The sequence below is a fragment of the Grus americana genome, chromosome 10 (genome assembly GCF_028858705.1).
Source record: "Grus americana isolate bGruAme1 chromosome 10, bGruAme1.mat, whole genome shotgun sequence".
NCBI classification, from domain to species: domain Eukaryota; kingdom Metazoa; phylum Chordata; class Aves; order Gruiformes; family Gruidae; genus Grus; species Grus americana.
The window spans coordinates 23711348-23730510 of NC_072861.1; the positions used below are offsets into that span (position 1 = coordinate 23711348).

The 19163-nt window shown below is 47.0% G+C and overlaps 2 protein-coding genes and 1 long non-coding RNA gene across 6 annotated transcripts in view; 1 reads left to right on the forward strand and 2 right to left on the reverse strand.

The window, feature by feature from the left end:
- Positions 1-6667, forward strand: part of SPG11 (SPG11 vesicle trafficking associated, spatacsin) — a 36464-nt gene extending 29797 nt beyond the window's left edge. For all 3 annotated transcript variants that reach the window (XM_054836473.1, XM_054836474.1, XM_054836475.1), the window contains 7 exons: positions 1214-1347; positions 2002-2109; positions 2708-2876; positions 3606-3694; positions 4196-4351; positions 4895-5046; positions 5453-6667. In XM_054836473.1, the coding sequence (XP_054692448.1) occupies positions 1214-1347; positions 2002-2109; positions 2708-2876; positions 3606-3694; positions 4196-4351; positions 4895-5046; positions 5453-5633 (989 nt within the window). In that variant the 3' untranslated portion in view covers positions 5634-6667. The remainder of the gene's footprint in view (positions 1-1213; positions 1348-2001; positions 2110-2707; positions 2877-3605; positions 3695-4195; positions 4352-4894; positions 5047-5452) is intronic.
- The window catches only part of LOC129210586 (uncharacterized), a 131424-nt gene continuing 118057 nt past the window's right edge, over positions 5797-19163 (reverse strand). Inside the window, exon 3 of the long non-coding RNA XR_008578584.1 lies at positions 5797-5914. This is a non-coding gene — a long non-coding RNA (uncharacterized LOC129210586). The remainder of the gene's footprint in view (positions 5915-19163) is intronic.
- EIF3J (eukaryotic translation initiation factor 3 subunit J) lies at positions 7921-18806 on the reverse strand. 2 transcript variants are annotated; one of them, XM_054836483.1, is made up of 8 exons: positions 18656-18806; positions 18471-18571; positions 13389-13446; positions 13045-13136; positions 12479-12593; positions 11254-11412; positions 10157-10230; positions 7921-8968 (listed from the first exon to the last, which is right to left on the reverse strand). In XM_054836483.1, the coding sequence occupies exons 1-8, from the start codon at positions 18681-18683 to the stop codon at positions 8840-8842; spliced, it is 756 nt and encodes a 251-aa protein (XP_054692458.1). In that variant the 5' UTR covers positions 18684-18806; the 3' UTR covers positions 7921-8839. The 2 variants fall into 2 exon arrangements, with proteins under 2 accessions (XP_054692458.1, XP_054692457.1); XM_054836482.1 differs by having other exon boundaries at positions 7921-8971.

A 19163-nucleotide genomic window follows, 5' to 3' on the forward strand; every position in this document is an offset into this window, starting at 1 on the left:
CAGTATTGAAGGCTTTACTAAAGCCCAGGTAGATAACACCCACAGCCTTTCCCTCATTCACTAGGCGGGTCACCTGGTCATAGAAGGAGATCAGGTTGGTCAAGCAGGACCTGCCTTTCAGGAACCTGTGCTGGCTGGGCCTGATCCCCTGGTTGTCCTGCACCTGCCTGGTGAGCGCACTCAAGATGAACCGCTCCACAATCTTCCCCGGTACCGAGGTCAGGCTGACAGGGCTGTAGTTCCCTGGATAAAGCTGTTGAAACTGTTCCATTAGAATCTAGCTGTAATACTGGAAATTTGGAAAACCTCTGTGAGAAAATAAGTAATTAAAAATAGCATATTCCCTGTAGTCTTTATGTCCCTAACACATTTGTCCTGCTGTCAGATCTTAACTTGCCCCTTATTTTGTCTGGTTAGGTAATTTAGGGATGAATATTAGTATTTTCACGTGTGGCCGACTACAGGAAAAGACGTTGAGGAAACAGTGTTGGGAATTACCAAATGGTGCTGGAGAACTCTATCTCTCTCTGAATGGAGTCTCTGCTAGAGTATATTTGTACAGGTAGAGGTATAATTGGTTTGTTCAAAATATGTTGTATAGGTTTATGACATTAACTGTGTTCTTTTTAAATATGTTGTGTACCAGTTGATGTAACACTACTACTTTTCTGAAGTGAGTTTCATGGTGCTGAGAGTCTGGGACTCCACCGTGTCAAGGTTGCTTTACAGAATTAGATCAGACCTTCCACAGAAAGTGGAATATGCTAAGATGTGCTGTTTTAACTCATTTATTTTAGTGTATGGAATTTATAATGATTTTTCAAAGCCAGATGTAATACTTGTGGCCTTCCTTTTTCAGCTGCAGAGCTGATTGGTAATGGTGGGGTGCTGATGCGTTATTATACGTTTGTTAATCAGCTTTTGGTGGAGGAAGTTGGAGGTTTTGTGTGTGGAGTAAAATAATGTTTCAGAAACTGATCCAAACCCCCCAGATTTTCCCACAGATTGAGAAGCCAGACTGGATGCACACTGTTATAGAAACAGTTACTTCTTAACATTGCATAGGACAGAACTGTAACAGCTCAAGTGTCTAATCCAGTTCTGCTGTTTGTAACTGGAAAGGTTGTGTGTCCTCCACATCGCTTCTGGAGAGGCACGGTAACGAACTTCCTCAGCTTATTAATGGAAATACCTGAGTTGTTCTATTCTTCAGTTACAGAATTGCTGATTTTGGCCCATAATTGCTTTAGTTTGACTTGCCACATGGAAGGAATCACCAGAGTCCTCCAAGCAGCACGGCTTCTCACGGACGAACATTTGGCACCTAATGAAGAGTACGGCCTCATGGTACGTGTCTTTGATGCCACATGTGTTTATCCAGACACTGTGTGAAGGTTTCCGTGTCACGTTAGCCATTAACTTTGCTCGTGAGCGGTGCACGGGGAGTGTGTAGGTGGGTGATGGAGCAGAGTAGAGTCTTTCACGTCCAGTTGACTGGTCTTGTCCTGCCTGTCTCTGGAAGCCAGAAGTGGGTGTTTGGTCTGATGTGCACAGTGAGGATTTTTATGGCTCTTAGAAGACTTCTCTGGAAAAATAGAGCTGGAGACAGCAGAATGGTGAGGTGGCAACACTGTAGTAAATCAGAATGGGAATGTCGAAGTACTTCAACTACTGGTATTACTGGGCTGTCATGCATCTTTATGTCCTGCCGTGAGGGGACTCCTGGAGTCCGAGACACGCCCAATATCCCGCTGGCATTGCTAAAAGGTTCGCTGCATATTTTTATTTGGTAACTTTATGTTCTTTCACCTCATGGTAAAAAGGATGCAGTAGATTGGTTTAAAAGTAGAACCTCTGTGGCACTAAGGGAACATCTGCCTGCCGCGTGCTGGCACGGTACCCTGGCCTCACGCAGCCTTCTCCCCACCGCGGCACCGGCTGCTTTCAGAGAGGATTTTTCTGTTTTATTGGAGCTTTGTACTTACACCATTATTTCCACAGGTTCGTCTTCTCACTGGGATTGGCAGATACAACGAAATGACCTACGTATTTGAACTGCTGCATGAAAAACACTACTTTGAAGTGCTCATGAGAAAGAAATTAGACCCAGTAGGTGGAAGGGGATAAAGGGGAGAAAACTGTCAGTGAGGCTACATCAGAAACTGATGTTTACACAACAAGGTGGAATTATCTGGGGATTTTAATTACCGCAGTGTAGCAAGTGTTATTCAAGTTTCATAGTAATAAATTAATTCTGGGTTTTATTCTGGTTTTAGTTTAACAAGTTTGTTTTAATTAATCCAGTGCTGCAACAAGAGCAGCATTGAAGCTTCAAGCTTGGGAATATCACCTAGAGTTTTCATATCCTGCTTTGGTTTTACTTCCAGTTAATATTGCATGGGTTTTTAAAAATCATAAATATTTAAGGTTTCTTCTAACATACATAAAGTCATAAACAAATGTCAGTTTTGACATTTGTCTGTAAATAAATAAATGCATAGGTGCTGGATTTTCTTACCTGACATAATGTAGTTAAGCCCAAGTATAATATTGCCATTATGTTTTAAAATAGTATGGGGAAACCTCAAAGAGCGTAATCATCGCTTTTTGGGAAATCGTACCAGAACAGATTTGCTTGTGGGTACTAAAAATATGAATAAAAATAAAACTCTTCAAATCTTAATCTGATACTCCTTCATTTGACCAGAGCGGAACACTGAAGACAGCTCTGCTGGATTACATCAAGCGTTGTCGCCCAGGGGACAGTGAGAAGCACAACATGATAGCCCTTTGCTTCAGTATGTGCCGAGAAATCGGAGAGAATCATGAGGCTGCTGCTTGCATACAGCTAAAACTGATTGAATCTCAGCCATGGGGTGAGTGGATACTCCGAAACCAGGACATACGAGCATGTTTGTTTAAGAAGGAAGGCAGGATGGGTAAATGCCGTCCTGGTGACAGCCATTAAACTCCCACTGTCTGGAAGGAGGGTCCTGTTTCCCAGGCTTGGGGTATTCCTGCACGTAACAGTTTATCTGGCTGCTCCAGTATTTTTCAAAGAGTTGAGATTTTTGGCTCTTCCTGTAATGTTTCCTTCCTGTGGCACCAGGCATGGGAGGAGGTAAGGGCACATGCGTGTTTTCCTCATGTCAGTAAGATGTGACACAGGGGTTTTACGTTTGTGCAAGATGATTTGTTAACATCTAAACTGAGTGAGGTCTCTATGGCTGGGAGAATGCTGCGCAGCACACAGACCTCACTGCGGAGCAGTTAGCCAGCACTGGAACGACAACTAAACCAGAAGCTACGCCAACTGGTTTTCTGAATTCATCCGGTAGTAGTCAGTTCTTGTGTCTACCACAAACGTATGATCTGGATTTCAGTTCTTCGGTCACTTGACTAGGTTCCAGCAATAGCTTCAGTCCATTAACTGAACAGGCATCACTATTTCTTTGCTCTTTTTAATACGATTTTTTTTTTTTTTTTTAGTCTTCTGTTGCTTTCTGAAACGCTACTAGGGACAGACTTGGTACCAGGAGGTATTTTTGTAACTTATGTTGTGACCTTTATAAATAACTGGTTATGCTTTTTTCCCCCTGTTTCAGAGGAATCTCTTCAGGATGTTGCAAATTTAAAGAAACTGCTGATGAAAGCTCTGACTCTTTTTATTGATGCTGCAGAAAGTTATTCCAAGGTAAAATGAGATGGAATTGTGGGAGTTCTGTGCAGCATTGGGAGCACATAAGGGGTGAGCCGCACTGGGGGAACAAACAGCTGCTCTGGGCACGGTGTGCAGAATCCTTCCCAGTAGAAGAGTAGCGAAGGAACTTCTTGCTCTGGCAGCTCAGCAGTGCTCAGCAGTCTCAGGAACACTGTCATATCAAAGAGCACTATGCTGTTCCCGTTCGGGCTTTAACATCTAGGGGCGCAGTTGGGTTCCTCCATTTTAGTGACCTTAACTAGCGAGAACAGAATAATATAAAGGATGTTTGAAAACTGGGGTGACGAAAGCAGTATTTGTGGTGAGGGAAGCTTCATTGAAAACTAATGGAATATGATCGATGATAAAACTGCAGTGATCTAAAAGATGAAATACTAGACAACTCTGAAGTACTTGTTGCTCTCAGGAATACGTATTACTTTCCTCTGGAAACATGCTTCAGAAGCTTGCATTTGTCTTTGACTTGTTGAACAGGACTCCTGTGTCCGGCAGTCCCTGCGCTGCAGTCGGCTGACGAAGCTGATAACCCTCCAGCTGCATTTTCTCAACACGGGTCAGAGCACCATGCTGATCAACCTGAGCAGACAGAGCCTGGCGGACACCATCATGTCCTTGCCTCGATTCTATCAGGTCAGCTTGGCTTCCTCCTCTGTTATTTTTTCTGAAAATGATTGTTTTAAACAGCGGGTACTGAAGCACTCTGCTCCTGTGAGCGTAATGCTCAGGTCTTCCACGTGGCCACCACGTCCCGTGACTATTAGCCCATCATATTGCTGCAGATCCTGCTGTGGGCTGATGCTTTTAGCAGGTCCTGCTGCCGTCACACAGCAGGGACCGAGCGCCTCTCCTGTCGCCCTGAGTCTGCACTACAGCTATGAAATCTAACTACATTGGTGTCCATTGCTTTGTGAATTTGGAATTAAGAAAGAAAAGGGCTTTTTCAAGAGAACAACCAACTCCCCCCCCCCCCCCCCGGCATCTTGTTAAGGAAAATCATTTGCAGTATTTTGTTACCCTTGTATTTCTCTGTAACACCACTGCTCTCAAGACCAGCATCAAGAGACAGGCCAAACAGAAGACCTAGAATATTTAAAGTGTTCTAAGTATAGGAATGTTTCTGTGTAAGAACAAACTCTTCCTGCTGAGAAATTCCAGCATCTCTTCTCCCTGCAGGCAGCCATTGTGGCAGAGGCTTACGAGTTTGTTCCAGACTGGGCTGAAGTTCTGTATCAACAAGTGATCACCAAGGGAGACTTCACTTACTTCGAGGAATTTAAACAACAAAGACCACTGAAGCCTAGCATATTCGAGGAGATTGCTAAGAAGTAAGTAGTTGTATGGTCAAATTGGAACTTTCTTTTCCATGGACTACTTTAGAGGAGCAACTGCATGTTTAATAGCATGCAAGTCAGTACTGTTAAAGGCTTTGATGTGATAAAGCGTAGCATGTAGGGACTTGAAGTCTGCATTCAGTTTCTTAAGCATGTGGTGGAAATAACACTGGATCTGCCATTGTCATTGAGCTGGATAAATAAGGTGCCTTAGGGCTGGTCAGATCAAATCTTTTTTAAAATGAATCAGAGCAAAATAACCAACTGAGAGAATCCAGTGTTCATGTGGAGCACAACCTCTTTTTAAGAAATACAGTTCTTACAGTTCTGTAGCAAGATAGTCTTATAATCATTGTCTGTGCAGCCTCTCTATTTCAATTGCACGTACAATTATTTTCAGGGTTAAACAACACCCACCTACTGATGCTGCTCTGAAAAACCTGAAGAAACTGCTCACTTACTGTGAAGATATCTACACATACTACAGATTGGCTTACGATAACAAGTTCTACGATGTGGTAAATACACTTCTGAAGGATGCACAGACTGGCTGTTGTCTTAATGATATGTTATCAAACTAGACTCCAGCCTCCATGGAGTAGAGACTGGCTCTGACAAGTACCAGTGCTGCAGCTGCTTGCATGGTCAGTACTGATTCTTTAACAGATGCTTTTATCAGTTACCTGCTTACAATGATGTGCTGCTATGTGAAAGTTACTCCAGAAAACTGGCGGTGATTGTAAATATTTAAAATGCTGAGACTGTGTTAAACCTAAAATTGTGTTTTGTATAATAAATCCTACTGTTTACAAAATACTTGACTAACCAACAAATACAGGCTGGCACAGCTGATGATCCCAGACTGGGTTGGAAGGGACCTCAGAGCCCATCCAGTGCCACCCCTGCCATGGGCAGGGACACCCTCCACTAGCCCAGGTTGCCCAAAGCCCCATCCAACCTGGCCTTGAACCCTGCCAGGGAGCCAGGGGCAGCCACAGCTTCTCTGGGCACCCTGTGCCAGGGCCTCAGCACCCTCACAGGGAAGGATTTCTGCCTCACATCCCATCTCCATCTCCCCTCCTGCAGCTTCAGGCCATGCCCCTTGGCCTGTCACTCCCTGCCCTTGGCACCAGCCCCTCTCCAGCTTTCCTGGAGCCCCTGCAGGGACTGGAAGGGGCTCTAAGGTCTCCCCGCAGCCTTCTCTTCTCCAGGCTGAACAACCCCAACTCTCTCAGCCTGTCTCCATAGCAGAGGTGCTCCAGCCCCCTGATCATCTCTGTGGCCTCCTCTGGACTTGCTCCAACAGCTCCCTGGCCTCGATGAACCAGAGAGATCCAGCAGTCCTTTCAGCTAGGGGTGTGGGTGATAGATCCACCATAGGAATTGTAGCTCAACCAACAAAAGGCTGAAATAGAGTGTGCAGGATCTTCAGTACATTGACAGTGAAATAAGCAGGAGAAAGTTTTAGCTGCACACCAGGATAATCCGTTCTTTGATTCCAGTCTGATTAACCTTGGTTTTTGTCTTCTAGCTTAGTGATAAAGTGAAAGTCTTGTACACCGCTAACAGCATATACTGAATGTGCTACTGTCTTGGAGTAAAAGAGGTGATCAAGTACAAGTGTTTTCTTACAGTTATTAAATTTTCACTCCTTTCCACACTTAGACAGCCCTACTGGGCAGACAGTTGGCATCGACGCCCCGTCAGGAGCCAGCGTGTCCTGCCATCAGTGCGGTTACAAGATTGCGTCTGACTGACCCGGGGAGGGGGATGAGACTTGGACGCTGCCTCAGGCAGAAGCCCAGTTTCAGCCTGGATCCTGCGCCCTGAAAGCGCAGCCTGCAGTCACCTCCTGGCCAAAGGAGGGGTGGGGGGAGGCTGACAGCAGCCTCCAGCCTCCAGCAGCTTTGAAGTAAAATTAAGCAGTGGTATCATACTATCACTAAACGTTAGCCTAGCAAAACCACAATTGCCATAGCAACTCCGTTAATTAGCAAAGAGATCTTAACTTGGATTATAGCTCACAGTCGCCTGTTGGCTGCTGAACCTTTTCACTGGCAACCACTGCACACGCCAAACATTCAGCCCAACTCAGCAATGGCAGCACTAGCCATTGCACACCGGTACACCTGGTGCAAGTCACAGCTCCTCTGCTAAAGAAAATGGTTTATGCAGGGAGGATCATGCCTGAGCAGAACACGAGTTACAATTCCAGTTCTCATCAGTCTCACAAGACTGAATTAGACTGAGCTGGCTGTGATTAGGCCAAGTTAAACAAATGGCTAACAAGCTTTTAGCTTGAACTTTAAAGCTCCAAGCATGAAAGGAGAACTTCAAGCTATCCTCCTGAAAATTACCATCCCTGGTCCTTTAAAAATTTGGGACCACTAACAGCAGGAAGAGTCTGGAAGCACACGCGTATCCCACCCACACTGGGACCAAGCACACGTGTAAAGTGCAGGCTGTACACGCGGGACTGCTTGTGGTAACAGCAGCTGCCACCAGGAATAAAGCAACAGCTCCCACTGCCAAGGGCCCCCCTGAATCACTCCTAAGGTAAGTGCAAGCTGCTGAGCTCAGCAGTCCCCACAAAAGAAAAGATTACGTTCCTCATGGAAGGCCTGCAGTACGGCAGTCCTGGAGTACGGCAGTCCTGGAAGGCTCGCATTTACCACCAGCATTGCTAAGGCTTAGGTAAGAGATGTTTTACAGGAAGGAAATCTTGCCCCTCTACCATTAGTTAATCTGGATGTCGGAGCAAGGGCCAGCCCTCGTAACGCACCCAGCACAGCTCTGTTTCACAGCTCTACCTCTTCAAGTAGCTTTACTCTTAAGATACTAAAAGAACTGGTCCAAAGGCAGCCCTAGTGAAGTCCTCAATAGTGATTTTTATTAAATTAGTTGCTTTATAAAACATTGCAGATGTCATAATTGTTAACATAACAATTTGCCCAACTGTAGGAACTGTTGCAGTTTGCTAAGCAAGTTGTTTTTGTTTTTTTTTCAAATGAAAGAAAACAGCTGAGTTGTGAAGAATCTATCACAACCCATGAAAGACCAAAAGGAAGTCTTGGTTGGTTTTGTTTTTTTTTTTTTTTTTACACTTAAACCAGGCAATTAACTGTTAAAGAATACCCAACCCATACAGCTGCATTAGTAGAAATTTAGATGAATGGAAACTAAACTTCGTACTCGAGACACAAGTTGGTTCTTTTCAACTCTTGCCCTGACCCCCGCGCTCAGCCCGGAGGCAGCAGGTATCTCGAGGGCTGCGTTCCCAGAGGAGCACGCTCTCCCTGACAGCAGCCGTTCCCCTCCCCAATATGCTGAAAACCTCAAGCTCTAACTTAAGAGAAAGCAATCAGAATACTAAGCACACACCACGCCCGTGCTGCAAACTGCTTTTGTTCATCAAACAAGTCGTTCAAGGAGGTACATACAGTTAAGGCCGTGTCACTGAACTGTGCTGGTAATAATACTTTGCCTTCTTGAAATCCATTTCCAATTTAGTGCTGTTACTATAAAAACCAAATAGCAACAGTTACCATTATCAGAGTTTTGGGTTTTGTAACTGCAATTTACATAGCTTTTAAACGTCCTCATTCTAACCCCAACCACAGGAGAGGGAGCCCAGTTGCTTTCACACGGACCTGTCAAGAGTTAAACCACCAGCACAGAGATACTGCAATTCTGATTGTAGCATTTGGCAGAATTTAAAGGAAGAAAAGTTGTGCTACATGTTTAGGGATTATGGGCAACAGAAAGATGACAGAAGGGGAGATAAATGTCACATGAAGTCTTCAAAGTCTTGTACATATTCTCCATCATATCCTCCATAATCAGCCAGGTCATCTTTCATCGTAGCCTTTAAACCGCCTCCAGGCACAACACCCTTTTTCTTCTTTTTGGCTTTATTCTGCTTAAATAGGAAGAGCATGTTTACTTTAAAATCCACAGTGATTTGTCATTGCTCTAATTAGAGTCCTGAGGTACGAGCATTCGTGTGCCCATGCAGTGAACACGCTGCTGCCAATTTCTGCTCCCGCGTTCCATCCCCCAACGCCACCCATTCCTAGTCCAGCTGTGCCAGCATCCTGCATCCCCACATCCCACGCTTTGTCATTCGTCCTGTTGTGCCTAGACCCGATCGAAACCAGCAGTAAATGCAGAGTCTAGTGCTCAGTTTTGTGAAATCACCAACTGAACTAATGGACGTGAAGCGCCAGGAGAGAAGAGCGTAAGACCAGGAAGTATACGTACTACTTCTTTTTAGACTCGTTTGGCTCAGTAAGTCCCAGGCTTCTCTCCAAAGCGCAGTTTGTATTAAAGAAAAGTTTATCATGTTTGCCACCCCAGACTTTCACATTAACACTGTCCATGAAGTTTGGTTTGCGTTAAGGTGCTTTGTTGGTGCCTGGGGAGTCAGAACTGGCACCCCAGGAGAACAGTTTCCGAGGTTTCCCCTTTCCCACTTACTACTCCCACTGACAACGCTCTGCCGTTTGTTTCCTAACCACCCTCCAATTTGATTTAACACGTACCAAGAGAGTTGCACTGCCAGTCATATTTTCTGCTTGCTTTTGTTGCTATCTAATGATTCAATTAATCACTGAATTCCAGAGGAGTTTAACACAGCTGTATGCTATAAACCACAACCTTCTACATCACAAGAGCATAGGTTAAGCTATCACATCACCTGTTAAACTTGCCCCCTTCCTTGCCTATGCAGTTATTGCTCCTTTAGTTTGCATGGCAGCACAGAAATCCCAATTATCTGCTAATCAGGATCCCAAACCCTGGCACAGATTTCAGGTACTTCCACAGACCGGTGTTACACCGATGCTGAACTCTACATGTGGCATAAAAGGGAACAAGGTTAGCATAAAGGTGAAACCATGATGAATTTACACCTGTGATCACTAGATTCAATCAACTCTTGATTACCTCACCCAATGAGGAGGATTTAACTCTAACCCAGGGTTATCATTTAACCTCCTGCTACCACTGATCACAGCATCAGCAGCTCAAGTCAGTGCGAGACCTGTTCCCTGTTCCAGATCAGCGCCACGAGCGGGTATTGTTACTGAACATGCAGAGACCTTACCTTTTCTTGTTTTTGCTTTTCACTGCATAGTACTGTCAAAGTATTTGTGATCTTTTTCAAATCATCGATTTCCACTACATCATGGGAAAAAAACAACAAAAAAGATTCCTCAGCACAACAGTCTCTTAGAAGGCAGTGACACAATCTGACATCAACGTTCGCTAAGAAGCAGAAATAAGCATTAGCAGTAAGTACGGGCAATTACTTGCTTTAAATCAGCAAAATACTGAGTACATAATTCGGGTCCTTAGAATCACAATTACTATTTCAGACAGTCCCTGGTAAGGCAGCTTGAATGCTGTAGAAGGTAAAACTTGTAAATTAACAGGGAATACAAAAGTCTTAACGAGAAGGCATTTGAACAGTAAAATATGGATACAGTGAACTACAGTAAAGCCTATCAAAAGGAGCAGTGGATTAACAATAAATTATTGTTATTAACAAATGGCCCAAGAGGTTGCGAGTCCTTCACTTCAGAAGACCTGGAACCCCTCTGAAATGGAAGTCATCTGCTCCAACCAGGAGCTATCGCTGTACTTCTACAGCACAAAGTAGTACCAAGTTACCACCTCCCTGAAGGACAATGCGCATGGCATAGGGAAAGATCTCAAGCAATGAATTCACTGAGTACTTCAGCCTACCAGAGCAGTGGAAAGACATGAGTTTAAGTTAGTTTCTCTGGGTAGAGGTACATGTTGGATTCCAGAGGCATTTATTTCGCAGTCCCAGAATTACATGGACTCAATTTTATAAGAGCTTCCTTCCAAATGAGCTACTGCTCGAGTTACCTGGCTCAGAGAATTACTATTATTATTTTTTTTAGAAGTGGCTTCAAGAAAATTGTAAGAATTCACACTTTAAAATGACTGTCTTAATCGACACTTAGAAAGACTAACTCTTGCACAAGCGCACAACCTGTAATAAAGTTTGTGGGAATGGAATCGGATACTAGTGAGCAAAATAGATGAGTACTTCATTTGACATAAGCTACACAGATCAATCTCGGCTGAGCATTTACTATAACAGCATGTTTTCAACTTCAACTCCATCGCAGTTTTGGTACCCGTGTGTTCTAGGATATCTTGCACTTAACTTACATGAAATACATACGTCTCGAACTAATGCTTCCAAAAAACTGGCATAATGTAGTGATTTTTCATACTGTGTAATTTTCTCTTTTAGTAGTTTGCCAAATTCCGTAAAGTCATCTTTTGAAGAGGGATTCATGGCATCTATTCCACAAGTGTTATTTACACCTGTATGGAAAGACAGAGGTATTACAGAAAGCATCAACTGATCCCTAAAGGATGACACCAGAGGAAACAAGTGACCTCATTCACATTCAGCTCCTCATCTCCACGGGAAGCTTTACAAACCAAAGCTGAGGTTTGCTCACTCGCTTCCCCCTGGCTTCTGCCACACAAAAGCCAACAGCCAGAGTTACTACCCTGTACGCAAAGAGATTTTTGCTGCAAAGCTTAGTAATTTGAACCAGGTATTTCTACTCTTTGGAGCAACGTGCGCTACGCGAAGCCCCTTTCCCCTTAAATAAAGAATTCCCATCTTGAGCTTTTAAGTGCAAAATTTAGTTCATTCTTTGCAACTGTATTCAATGCACCCCCCCAGGCACTGTTCTCTTTCGGACCACTCGCAGAGCAGAATCTGCATTGAGTAAGAAGCTGTGTAATTCACTATAATCAAGGCAACACGCTTTCATGTTTGAAGAACGCAGCTATGAATCAGTATCTTTGCTAGTTCTGTCAAAGCTCAAAACCAGAATGATCTGCTTTAAGCCTGCTTCGTCCACGCCAGGAAACAAGCTCACTCCACCAACTCAGCTGGCTTTCTCAACATCTAGCTTATTACGGATTGCCTGAAGTAAAGCATGAGTCGTGCTGTGCCACACTCGCCCAAAGCCTCATTAAGTCCGTTGTCGTAAAGCACCTCAGAACATCAAGACAGCACTTTTTTCCTCCCTTTTTACACACTCATCCTTCTACCCCAAGTACCAATACACTGGAAAACTTAGTCAGCCATCCTTTTCCTATAACCTCCCGCCATGGCACAGTAAGCAGCAGCTCCTTCTACTCTAAAGGTGGTTTGTGGTTCTTGCAGTTCGTCCTCAGCACCAGGACAGGCCTCCTGCACCTTGAATCTAAACCCCTCTGCTCTCGGGAGCACAACCTGCACGTGCATCGACAGGCAAACCCCGCTGCGTTCTTGTTGCAGGGTATCCACAGGTAGCGGCGCTATTTAGAGGATACAGCACTTCCGTGATGCTACAACTTCATCGAGGCCTGACTTGGGGCCCAGCACACTTACCAAATGTTTCTTTTGCTAACTCGAGGTCCGACTCCTCTTGCAATTTCTTTAGTCGTAGTTTGTCTGCTAACTGTTCTTCTGGTGTAAGTTCTTTATGTTCCTCTGGTGCCTCTAACTGAATTCAAAATGTATATAGGGAGAACGTTTTATTTCTTACCCTTGAGCCCAAGCAGTACGAGAAATCGTGGGTTTTCCAGTGCCACTCAAGTAGCTTACAGCTGCCCGAAGTCAGTACACCTCAACACGCCCAAACCTGAAAGCCACCCCGGTACAGCAGAACAACGCCACATTGTTTAGTAAGTTGTTCAGTTTACAAGAAGTGGGAAGAAACACCTGAGTTCTAAGTTTCACAACTGCATGTTTTATCATGAGGTGCACACAAAAGAGAGAGTGAGAAGCGCTATTTCAATAACCTGGTCAAATTACAGAGAAATTAAAGCTAACACTCCCCAGATGTTAGTAAGTACAAGACTTCAGATCTTTACAAGTCTTGTTCAACCTCAAAAAAAAAAAAAATCAAACTTGCCCTCTAAATTTTATGAGCCCTGGAAGAAAAAAGCAGTTACCCTTTTTTTAAGCTCCTCTTGTTTTTTCTTCTGTAGCTTTTCTTTTTCTTTTATTTTTTCTGCTATTTTCTTTTTTTCTGAAACTTTCGGTTCTGTAAAACATTGAACAACACAGCACTCAAGAAGTCTACTGATTATTTTTTTCAGCAACTACAGAAACACTACTTGGAGAGAGAGCCACAGAGCTCAGTTACTGGAATCTGAACGCAGAGAGTTAAAGACGTGCTTTGTCAAACGCAAACCCGACCCCATTACCTGGTTTTGATTCTTCAGACACGCTCAAGACAGAACCAGTGCCTGTTCTGAGGCTGCATACAGAGCCACGGATTCCTTTTAAGTCTTACCTTGTTTTACCTCCGTCTCCTTTACTTCCTCCTCTTCTTCCTCATCATCCCAGTTATCCTACAAAATAAGTTTTAGTTAAGATTCTTTGACAGATACTTTCTACTTGTTGAGGTAACAAACACAAAGCACAGCAGCTTACATCTAACCCCTTTGAATGCTCACATATCCACCAGCCTTACACACTGGAGTAAGCAGGGAGGCAGTCGCGAGAGCTGTACAACCAGGGCACAGCTTTTGGGAGTGGACTGAGGTGTTTCAGGAGCAGCTCTTACACGAAAAAGGCAGCTTTTATTCAAAGAATCAGAAAGCTCATGTCAATATAGTTACAAAAGGAAGATCATGAACAGCCAAATCAACACCCACAGTAAAGCTGAGTTTGTTCCTTTTAGCACGCATTACAAGACACCGGGAATTTACCGGTCGCATGCATGTAGTACAGCCACCACTGGAAACGCACCACTCAGCTGAAACCATTTCAAACCAGACCGCGCTGTCACCACCACCAGAAGACCCCTTCTTTCCAAAGCACCCGCTCACCCCTCTCCCAGTGCGAGGGGAAGCGTCTGTGTGGCTGCACGGGGAGTCACACACTGGGGTGAACATCAACCCGACCTGCAGAGAGGAGAACGCAGGGCCCAGCCTCGGGCAGGAATACCAACTTTTACCAGCCACAGACCACGTTTTTGACCAACGACCATTGCTTTTTTTATAAGCAAAAGGTCTTCCCACAAACAAATCACTTAAACACTCTCAACAGCCATCACGTTCTCCAGCGTATTTTCAAACAGCCTCAGCTGCGGTATCCGCAGTAAGTCTCTGCCTCCAGCCTGTCCAAGATCCATGGTGGCCCTCAGGTACGGCACCGCCCGCCTCACAGGGCCGCGTTTTCTAAGGAACAGACCTGCTGATGTCATCGGCAGACTTGGCCAGCAGTAATTCTGCAGCTTCTTCCTAACAGTTAGCTGGGTAAGGGTTACAGGAATATATATTCTTGTCCTAATGCCACTGCAAATTCTAGCGCATGGCCTCTGCATGGAAATCAATGCTCTAAAATTGACCTGCAGTTACATGCTGAGTACCACACGACATACAACCAGAAGTTAAAGCCAAGAAATCTCACAGGAATCTAATTTTAGTTCCGTTTCAACTTGCGAGCTTAAGACATTACATTTGACAAGACCTAGTTTACAGAAAAAGCACACGTACTGTCAGTACATCCTTATAGATACGCTTAAAAACCATAAATCCTGAATTTTGTGATTTCCACCTCACAACAGTAATGCAGGCAGTCATGCAAGCTATTTGTTAATCACTAAGGGTTGCTTCTGGCGTGGCAAAATAAAAGACATTGGCAGAAGAACTCGGTATTTCAGTGCGACGTGCTGATCCAAGCAAGGAAGACACCCGAGTTCATCTACCAGCTCACTCAAGTTAATTGGCACTTGTAAGGGATTCGGCTTCCCTTCCACATTCCAAGAAGCTGACTTGAATTTGGAGCAGCATTATTTTAGCTCATATCTAATTAACAGTTTGTTACACCCACTTCTTAAATAGCTCTCTTCATTACTGCTGTATGTAGCTTGCTGCCTTCTCCCTTGCCCTGTCCTTCAGATTTTAAAATCGAGTATTTTCTGGTGCAAAACCCCAGAGGAAGGGCAGCCTGCTCGTGATGTAAAGGTACTCATGGGATTGAAGGAAAGTACTGCGTGTCATCGTTATGTTTGGGAGACTTAACAGAGGGTGCGTGGGCAAGGACTTCCCCACAATGACGGACACAGTCCTTCCCCACAGCAGACCACGTCCCCACTAGCCATGCCCCACAGGGACGGCAGGTTTAGCTTGCAAAGCCGGGGTGATAAAGCGACGCAGACACGGCAGACCTTGGGCGGGCAGCGTGACCGCCTGGCCTGGCCCAGCCTCCCCCCGAGCTGCAACGGGGAATTTAAGATCTCAACTCTAACCAAAGGGACTGTCACCTGCCGGGAGCCTGCCCACAGCCCCGCCAGCGGAACGACACTGCTGGAACTTGGGAAAGGCAACTGCCAGCCCAGGGGCATCGGAGAACGCTCCCGGAAGGGCAACCTGCGAGACGTCACCGCTGCGGGTTCACTCTTCAGCCTGTGTGCCAAGACACGCGGGTCTCCCTGCTACGCTCAACACTCTCTCATTCTTCTCCAAGATTTTTGGAGAAACATGGTTCATATATTGGGCAAGTTTTTTTGGTGTTGGTTTGTTGGTTTTGTTTTGTTTTTTTACTGGGGGGAGCACCCAAATATTCACCTATTTCTGCGTTTTGTAATTCCAGTGAACTCTCTTGGAGGAACGGAAGATTGATGTAGTGCTGTATCTTTGCACTGATAATAAGTAATTGAAAGAGGACACCTTTATTCCAAAATATATCCACTAAAGTAGCTTAAAACTTTGAAGCATTTCAACAATACTCATTTACACATACTTATCTAAAATAAGGCTACTGAAAACATCTTCTATTTCATGTAAACAAACCCTTGAGGGGAGCAGCTCTCTTACGATTTCACATGCTCTGTCACATCTACCTTAAACCTATGAAAACGCACATTATTCCTCCCAAAAACCCAGCAGATGCAACTGGAAAGTGACAGGTACTTTAGATTCCCGGCTAAACCTGAACGCTCTCCTCCAAACGACTGCGCCGTGCCAAAGGCTGTCACCCGGATGACAACACACACATTTCCCAGTTTTGGCTTTGTTAAGCACAGAATTGCCCAAGAGTAAATAGATGAAAATTCCTTGGCAGGAGGCCTGCCTTCTGGGAAACTTGTGTGCTGGGTAACACTGGAGAGTAGTTTTGTTGCTGATGAAGATGCTAATTTTAGACCCAGGGAAGTCGAACTTTCCCAACTTAACGGTTACTTTAAGTTCATTACTAAAAATCTTCAAAACTACACAATCTGAATATATAAAACACATTCCAAAACGTGATAGACCAACCTTAAGATGAACTCATGGTCAGAAAACACTTTGTGCTTCTATTTTAGACCACGTTATTTTTCTTATGCAGGCACCTCCCCAAGGTGGACCCTCACAAACAAGGCATCTAGAGCCGAAGCAAACCCCCTCCCACGCTCAGTCCTGTGATCTTTTGTGTTTCTACAGGAAGAGCAAATCAAAGTAAAATAAACCAGCTTTCTTAGCTGGACTGGTCCTTCTGTCTAGATGCAGCTCCAGCACTAAACCCATAATCCCTGGGAGAGTTCAGCGGTTGCGTTCTTACTGCACGTGGGAAAACCTTGTTCCTTTAGTGACACAGCCACAGAAAGCGCAGGTGTCTTCAAGAGACCACCACTCTGGTCCGGTTCACTTGGACACATTCTATCATAGCAGGAAAGTTCCTCACTTCCAAAGGCAGGAGGAAAAGCCAGGCTGACAGTGAGCCTGAGATACACGTGTATACATACACATACGTAAGTTGTATACATGTGCATAAGGTTACATGCTAACCACGCTCTTTACAAATGACTGCGGCTACTGTGTACAGAGATACCTTTACTTACTCTGCCTACTGAAATGTGACACCTATGATAACTACAGGGTGTGGGCGTTACTAAATTGAAGGAGGCAAATGGACAGCCTGTAACTTGCAAAAATTTGTTACTTTTTTTTAAGAGAAGATGAACTACTTTTTTGCATACTATTTATAAAAAGAATACCCACCCTAAGCTCCAAGGACAACTGTGTTGGTGTTTTTCAGAGATTCTGGTAACGCAGCCAGCAGCCTAAATAACAAACCTGAGGAGCCCTCGCCCGTGAGCAGCAATGCGCTGCTCCAGACAGCGTCGTACTTGTGACCACGCTACAGTGACCAGGTCACCTCATGAGATCGCCTATCACAATACCTCGGCAGCTCGATCTGAAACAAAAAGGTCTTTTTCAGTTGACCCATTTCTATTCCTTGCATTCATCAAGCACGTTCCTTGTCTGTTCCCTGGCGTCGTTTTGCTTACTGCCTGTTCGAACGCAAACTGGGGGTTCTGTGGCATCCAGCACCCAGTCCCCCCGTCCCTGCCAAGGGACAGCTGGAACTCAGCACGAGAAAACAAGCTCTTAAGGGAGGTCTGCTTTCATAAGCATCAGAGATGAATATCCGCACGTTTCAATGCCAATTCCGTGCAGACATCGCTCTGAAACACAGTAAAAATTCGCTCCAAAAAGCACCTTAAGTAAGGCGATGTTAAGCGATCCGAGCACCACTAAATCTGAAACTGCGCAGGAAGGCTGCCGTACTTTTGAACTGTGGCAGTGGGGCCCGGGGGGGTGGGGTGGTGAAGAAGTAGAAAACCGGGGTGGAAGAGACATCCTGCTACACACGGGAGCCTCTGGCCGATAGCAGAGGCACAAACACAGCACCACTTTCAGAAACCCAATGCTCAGGTCTCACCCAGCACTCCACACTCAAAACTGCCAATCTGAAAGGCTACATAAGACAAGGGGAAACAGGAAAGAGCCCCGAAGCCTGGAGAGCAGCTGGAGAGCAGCAGGTGGATCCCCCCGAGAACAGGAGACGCCTCCTCGGGCTTGAACAGCGTCTGTCTGTCTGTCCTTTTCTGCGCCGGCAGACCCGACGCAGCGGGAGCGAACCTCGGGCAGAAAGGCCGGCTCTGAGCGGGGATGAAGGGGCACGGGGCAGAGACTCGCTTTCCACCTGGCATTTTGACTCGTCATCTGTAACCGGCCGCTGCCCTTTCGCAGCGCCAACACGCCAGAGCCGCCCCCCGCGGGCACGGCCCGGCCGCGGACTCACGCTCCCCCTCGCCTCCGGCCGGCGCGTCAGCCCCCGCAGGGGGACGGGTGAATCCAGCCGGCCCGACGGGCCCGACCCACCCGGCGGGAGGTTTCCTCACCCGCCGCCCGGGCCGCCCCTGCCCCGGGCCGGGCCGCGCCGCCGCGGGCCCGCGTCCCCCGCACACGCGGCACCATATGGCGGCGGCCTGCGGCGGCCCCGGCCCGCTCCCCGCAGCCCCCGGACCCCGGCCAGCCGGCGGGGCCGGCCCCGTGGTCGCGCCACGCCGCGGGGGGCCCGGCGAGGGCCCGCCCGGCCGCACCTTCACGTCGTCCTCCTCATCCTCGCCGGCCCAGCGGTCTCCGGCCACTCCCGGCACCAGCCGCTTCGCCACCGGCTCCACCACCTCGAAGCTGTCGGCGTCTGTGGGGGAGAGGAGAGCGGGTGAGCGCGGGCGGGCGAGGGGCGCCGGAGGGGCGCCGTCGGGGCGCAGCGGCCGCCACCTACCCCACGAATCCGCCGCCTCCGCCGCCATCTTCCCCGCCGAGCCGCGACCGCCGCCGCTCACAGCAGGCACGGTGAGACAACCGCGCCAGAGCGGCCCCAGCCGCGCGGGGCACGCCGGGACGGTGGCGGACTGCCGGCGCCGCGCCCCGCCCCGCCCGCTGACAGCGCGCGCTCCCTCCCGCCGAGCTCCGCCCACCACAGGGGGGGTCGTGAGGGGGCGGTGGCCATGGCGGGGGGACGGGGCGGGACGGGGGGGGCTGCTACCGCCACAGCTACCGCCACCGCCGAGCCTCAGCCGCGTTGCCCTGGACCCGCCGTCAGGCAGCCCGTGGTCCGGGCGTCCCGCCGGGCGAGGTGGGCCTGGCGCCGCTCGGTGACGGGCGGGTTGGGGCCTTCCCCGTGTCAGAACGCGGCCGCGGAAGGGGGGTGAGGCGGCGGCTGTTGCGGTAACTCCCGCTGCGCTGCTGCATCGCCCTGCGGAGCGGAAAGGGGCGGCCTTGCTGTGAGG